Source organism: Octodon degus, unplaced genomic scaffold (genome assembly GCF_000260255.1).
Source record: "Octodon degus isolate 3935 unplaced genomic scaffold, OctDeg1.0 scaffold00019, whole genome shotgun sequence".
NCBI classification, from domain to species: domain Eukaryota; kingdom Metazoa; phylum Chordata; class Mammalia; order Rodentia; family Octodontidae; genus Octodon; species Octodon degus.
Window position 1 is genome coordinate 15,901,484 of NW_004524595.1, and position 7,291 is coordinate 15,908,774.

General features: G+C 37.5%; 1 protein-coding gene across 1 annotated transcript in view; it reads left to right on the forward strand.

Moving 5' to 3' along the window:
• Positions 1-7,291, forward strand: part of Rad51ap2 (RAD51 associated protein 2) — a 16,428-nt gene that overhangs the window by 8,597 nt on the left and 540 nt on the right. The window contains 2 exon segments of the mRNA XM_012513850.2: positions 8-3,265; positions 3,627-3,710. Of these exon segments, the coding sequence (XP_012369304.1) occupies positions 8-3,265; positions 3,627-3,710 (3,342 nt within the window).

Here is a 7,291-nt window from a genome sequence, read left to right on the forward strand (position 1 = left end):
CCCGCAGAGCGGAGAGCGCGTCTCTCCCCTCCCGAAGACCCCGAGCCCCAGCCTCGCGGCGGGAAGCGGCTCCGCTTCGGGGAGCCGGGGTGGTGGCTGCCTGTGCCGCGCCTGTCTGCGGAGGAGCGCGCGTGGGCGTGGCCGTCCCGCGGGCCGCAGCTCTTGCACGCTGCCGGAACCCGGAGGCCTGGTGCTGCCGAGGAGGGCGCGGCTGAAGAAGGCGCTACGGCGCTGACAGAAAGGGGCGCGGCTGAGGAGGGCGCGGCTAAGGAGGGTTGGGCCAAGGAGGGCGCGGCCCAGGAGCGAATAGCAGCCCTGACGGAGGAGGGCGCGGCCGAGGAGGGCGCGGCTGAAGAAGGCGCTACAGCGCGGACAGAAAGGGGCGCGGCTGAGGAACGAATAGCAGCCCTGACGGAGGAGGGCGCGGCCGAGGAGGGCGCGGCTGAAGAAGGCGCTACAGCGCGGACAGAAAGGGGCGCGGCTGAGGAACGAATAGCAGCCCTGACGGAGGAGGGCGCGGCTGAGGAGGGCGCGGCTGAGGAGGGCGAAGCCTTGAAGGAGCGAACGGCAGCCCTGAAGGAGGAGGGCACGGCAGCCCTAGCTGAGGAGAACGCGGTTGCCCCGAGAGTCCGCGACTCAGGCGTCGCGGCTTCGGGAGGGCCGGGACCCTGGCGGCGGTCATCCCCTGACCGCGCGAGGCCGTCGCCGCAGAAGCACGAGCACGCGGTAGCCGACGCACCGGGACCACGGAGCCAGCGCCGCCTCAAGAGTGCCCAGCCCCGCCGCTGTGAAGAGAGTGGCGCAAGGAGCAGCCCTGGGCTTCTGGAAGGGTTAAGTAGCGGTGCGCCCTTCGTCGAGTTGAAGAAAGTAGCAAAGCGAAAGAATGACACGTTGGAGGCGTGTGTTAGGAGTTTCACAGACATTTTCTGGTCCCCAAATAGATATAATGTTAAGAGGCCGAAATTACAGGACCATAAAAAGATTGTAGATGCAAAAAGCGTTTTTTCTGAATATTGTGAATATAACCACCAGTTAATCAGCAACGAAAACACTTTTGAAAGTAAAAATGATTCGTCTAGTTTAAACTATGACGACCGTAGTGTGAAGTGCTACGTTGGAGACTCTGAAAAGAATTTCACTGTGACCCTAAGAAATACAAATTGGAAGGAAGCAGAGAAAAACCTGGACAGTTACATATCTTCCAGGTTAGAAAAATCTCAAAGTTGGGACTGTAATATTAGACATATTTTGAAAATAAATAAACAGAGTTGTTGGGTAATGAAAAAGTACAAGACTGGCAGTGAAAATATAAAACCATCTAGAAAAGATCTGAATTTGCTACAATTACAAGCACTAGAACTTTTAGGCAAGGAAGATTATCACAATATAAAAGCTGTAAGTGTGCAGAAACAACAACTAAGACCTCTGATGATAGAAATGGTAGGTAGCCAAAACCTTTTTATGAACATTGTTTGGCTGAATAGTAATGGAGAAAATGATAATATGCTGCAGTTGAGATACTACACTATAGCAAAGGATTTTCACATAAGCAACATGTTTCGAAATCTCATTACGGAGATTTTTTATTTCCATAAAAGTATTTCAGAAAACCAAAAGGATGATAGAATTTTAGGCTGGTCTCAAATTTTAAAGTGCAAAAATCAAACCATTATTAAAAATCTAATAATGTGGAATACCAATGTCAATATAAACAGTGGCATTTTAAGCAGATATTTGCAAAGCAGCATTTCAGGACATTTAAATATTTTGAAAACCAATATAGCTTATATAATCAACAACTTTGAATCTTTAGCCAAAATTGAAGATGATTCTGGATTGGAGGAGGGACACATTTTCGAGTGGATAGTGCATTTGAATTATCCAAAACTTATTACGGCAGAAGATCATACTGTATATATAATGAGGACTGTAACTTTTTCAAAATGTTTAGAAGAAATTATGAAACCTATCTTAAAGAAAATAAAGCCTATATTTAAAACCCAACAAATTCTTGACCTGTGTAAGGAAGAAAACTTTGATTCTTTTGATACAACATCTCAGAATCTATGTTTTCCAATTTTCAAAACATATGAAAAAAATCTTTTTTTAATGGACTTTGATGACATGGAAGAACTTTCTTTGATAAAAAATTCTAGTTATGAGACTATGAGTTGTCTTGAACAACCCATGAATGTAGAGACCTGGGCTCACTGCAGCTTTAGTACTGTTAAAACACATGTGAAATCTGATTCTCAGCTTATACAGAAAAACCATGGATGTATTAGCAGAAAATGTCATGAAATAAATGTACATAACCGACATTTAGGGACTCAAAGAAAACAGGATCCTAAGATCAATAGCTTTAATTCTAAGCCTACATTTGAAAGTTCTTTTGTTAGACAACAGGATACACTGGCAAACCAAAACACAGTACATAGTCTACAGATCAATAGCTTGACTGTAAATCAGGTGCTGAACTTTGAGGGCTTGCAAAGTGAAATAGAAAGAACCAAATATGACTTTATTCTGAAAAAGGAACTAAAAGCCACAGAACAGAGTTTAACAAATAGTTGCCAAGTTTGTACTAAGATAGAAAAGAAAGAAGGTAGTTTTTCCCCAAAAGATGGCACAGTTCTTGTGCAGTCATTTTCATTGAGGAGTGTGAAAGTAAATATGAAAGAAACTAAATCTGTTAATGAAAGTAACACAGTGGACAGAAATGAATACAAGAGTATTTTGCAAGAAAGTGAGTTAGCTAATTCAAAGCATTTTCATCCAAAGAATCATGCAACATTATATGTGAATCATCAATTTGAAACTGATTCAAATGAGAACAATGAATACTTTCAGAATTTAACTGCAAAATGTTTATCAACAGAGGCTCTGACAGCAGTAAAAGATGTAGAGATGAAGAGTAAATTCAATTTGGTACTTGAAGAGCTTCGTTTGTTTCATGAAATTAGTAAGGAAAATGAAATCCCAACCACTGTGGAAACAAACAGTGGGCAACAAAATTACCTTGAAGAAAGCAATGAGGAGGAGGGGGAAAAAATAGAGATAGAACAAGATTTAAAAATAGTTACAGCCGGCAGTGGATGTGCATCTTCTTTGCCCTGTGGCACAGTAACAGGTCCTAATATTGATAGAAGACACAAAGGTTTATTTAAGTGGAAAACAGTACCCAGTGGAGAACAGGAAGTTCCCAGTGTATATTGCTGTCCTAGAACAACAGAGGAAGAAATGATCTATTTTACTTCTGAGCAAGGTATGTAATTCATTCTAAAATATTCTTTCTCATGATAAAATAATTAACTGCTTTTCTTGTGTGTAGGGCAGATATATACTTTTTGGCAAAACAGGTACAGCATAAGACAAACGTTAATTGCTGTATACCTTTTTTCTCTGAAGATTTTTTTTTCTCTGAAGATTATTTAAATGCTACATAATATGCCAAACTTGTCAGAAAAAAATTAGTGATTTTTTAAAAAGGAAGTCTAAAGATTCTTTCTTCATTTCACCAAATATTAGGAGACAACTGAAGGATGTATTTCTGAAAAAATAATTTGTCATGAGAACATTTTTTTAATAAAAGATACATTTCTAAAACATACTATCTTTATTTTCAGATGGTAAAAGTTCTTTACCTAAGAGACCTGCTTTATTCCCTGATGAATATATGGAAGAAAAGTTTAATTATTTATCAAGTGGAGGTAAGATCTTTAGGTATTTTCTAAAATATCTTGTAAAAGTATTATTAATCTTTATATTTCAGCATGATTAAACAATATATTATTAGAAAATAAATGCAATTTCCAAAACATTAATAATTTATTGACACAAATTCCAAAAGTTAGAAATTGGTTAAAAATTAAAATACCATTTGGAATATTGTTGGGAAGTACACTCTATAAAAACTATATTCAAATGTTTGCACAGATCTGTGTGAATAACTGTGTGCCAAGACAGGTGCTGTAGATATTCCTAAAGCCCAGATATCTTGACATATATAACCTTTTTGACAAAACCAAAGAAAAAAAGGATTTGTCTGAAGTGGACATCTGCTGACGTTGAGATATCACTTCCGATTATGCTTTGTACTTTTTGTCGCATTGAAGATTTGTTAGTGTGGATATTTTATTTTTTAAATTTTTAAAAATTGCTATTACTTAGGCATGTTGATGTGATTTTAGTGTGGCATATAGATTTTTAAAAAGAAATTATATATAACTGGAGATTATATATATATCTGGGGATCAAACTCAGGACCTTGTGTTTGCCAGGCAGACACTTATTCTGCTGAGCTATCTCCACAGCCCTAGCAATTATATTTTTAATTACTATAAAATACAATAGTATTGTATTTTGCTATATCAGAGTAAAACATGATATGTCTAATACCCATTTTAATTTCTGGACCCAATGCATGTAGGTAGAAATGAAGTTAAAATTAGAAAAGTAGACGAAGTTGTAGTTGAGTCAGAAATTTCTGCTTCCACAAAATTAGATCTAAAAAGGTAGCATTGTAAGTAAAATATATTTGCTAGAACATCTCCAGGATGTATCATTTCTTGAAATGTTTCTCTTGGCTTATCATCATCAATAGGAGGCTGTCTTCAATACCTTTAATGTTGCCTCAGAACATTCTTTTTCTTCTTTTCTTAGTTTATAATGAAATAATCTTAAAAATTGATGCCCTGGGAAGGCTAAAGGTAATCCTTTCTCCAGTGAGCAAAGGAAATATTTAATGGATCAGTACTTCATGAATCTAAAAGGAAGGTTGAGAGAATTATTCTGGAAACCCAGGTTTGGTGGTGTACCCATGTAGTCCCAGCACTCTGGAAAGCTGAGGCAGTAAGATGGCAAATTTAAGCTAAGTTTGGGCAACTTGGTAATTTAGCAAGACCCTTTTTCAAAATAAAAGTCTAAAAATGCTGGTAATGTATTTCAGTGGTAGACTAATCTCCTGGGTTTAATTGAGCTTGACAGAGAGAGAGAGAGAGAGAGAGAGAGAGAGAGAGAGAGAGAGAGAGAGAGTATTTTAGGGTTTATCCCTAAAAGGATATGGTTTGTTTTTTCTAGCATGGAAAAAGGGAAAAGGGTGCTGGGGATTTAGCTCCGTGGCATAGAACCTGCCTGGCAAGACAAGGTCCTGAGTTCAAGTTCTAGTACCCAGAAAAAGAAGTAGAAAAAGAAAAAATGAAAAAGGATTTAGAAACATGCCTTTATATAGGAGTAAGTTTGGGGGCACATACCCATGTTGGCATTGTGATTTTAATTGAGATAGAGAAGTGAATATATAAAACAAAGTGTAAGTACAAGTTGGAAAAGAAATGATACATCGGAAATATCCAAGTCCATAATAATGTGACTCCACTGTCAAAAGATAAAGAGGGCAATCCTGAAGTAAGGAAAGTAACGGGTGAAATCAACCAGAATTGTGTACTACTGTGCTAATTCACTTCCAAAGTGCATGAGAATGGAATGATATTCCCAATGTTTATTGAAGGGCACAGTGTAAGGGAGAAGTTGGCAGATACTGGGATGCAGGGTTAGTGAGAGCAGGCGGTGCTCTGCTTAGGTGGAGTGGGTGCCCTTGACACTGATTTTATAGGTCTCATAAAGATCGCAGCTCTCTTGGTGTGCTTTGATATGTCTCCACCTGCCATCAGGATGCCTCCTCTTGTAATTAAGGTTTCCATTACTGTTTTCTGTGTATCCTTTCTCTGTCTCTCTCTTTCTCTGTGGCACAGAGAAGGGTATTTTTAAATTATATTAAACAGATGTGATATGCCTGTCAGCTAGTTCCCCAGGTGTTTTATATATCATTTAGACTGATGCTTCCCTAACTTCAATATATGCATTGATCACCGAGGATACTGTTAAGGGACTTTTTTGTAATGGAATTCTGCAGTAAGCCCAGCCCAGCAGATGTAGATGTGGCAAGTCTTCAGATCACATAGTGAATTGCCAGCATTTAGGAAACAACCAAGTCATATCATTTCATGCAGTCGAGTTATAATTCCATGACAGTTTTGTTTGATATTGACTTTTATAAAATGAGCAATTTCTGGTAACATACTTTAGTGTTTAGAGTCATGAAATAGTATAAAACAATACATTAATTCAGTGCATGACAATAAAAATCATAATTTAACAAAGGAGACAAAGGGCTATAGTCTCACAACTTCAATTTAATGACTGAAATCATAGACATTGTATAAGACTGGCTGTTGATGAAAGTCAGTTCCATGATCCCCCATTCATTAAAAATGTACCATAAGTATCTATCGAATTTGACATAAAGGAAACCATATTTTGAAAAAGTAATCGAATACTATAGACTAAAATTCCTAGCTTACTTCCGAAATAAAAATCATACAATAAGTATACCTAGCACATGTTGCTGAACTTTTCTAATTTGTAACCAAGTCTAGTATATCAGATATTACCTGAAAATTTTGTCTTATTTGGGCAGCCCCTTTTGGTTTAAAAAATGTGACATTGAAATGACATTTTTCTCTTTCTTTTTATAAGAAAGAGAAATTAAATTTATAATTTTAGTGTTGAATCAAAAATAAAACTGATTCACAGCTATTTTGATGGTGTTAGTTTTCTTTTCTCCTTACATGTGGCTTAATTTTGTTTTGTTTCATTAATGTTTACAAAGATACATAGATCCTGTTATATTTCATTATTAATAGTAACCAACACATTTACCTTTCTAATTAACTGATTTTAAAATAAATGTATCCCCATAAAATAATCTGAGGTTCTTTGACAATTATATTGTAAAGTTAAATAAAAACTTCAATATCAGATCTTTCTTTACTATATAACACATAATACATTTGAGTTCTGTTATTGATGCTAATCTCAGAGACCAAACATTGCCTTTAGCCAACAATATGATATTTAGCTTCTAGCTGAAAAATGAAATGTTTAAGTTGTTATATCAATTTGGCTTTAAAATCTGTTTAGTTTTGTTGTTGTTAAGTCATACTACCTCACTGGAATGATAATTTAATCTAGTTGTTATTTTATAGTGGTCAAGTGACTTAACTTTTCTGTGGTTAGGTTTTTATGTTTTAAAACTGGATATGGGATTAAGTTAATGCATTTAAAGTAGTACAGTGTCTGGCACATAAATAAAAATGTTCGGTAAGTGCTCAGCAAATGTTGCTAATATTATGGTTAGAAGTAAGTTTTAAGAATACTGGTTATTGGGGGCTGGAGAGATGGCTCAGTGGTCTAAAGCACCTACTTGAAACAAGCTTGGCAAAGCACAGGGACC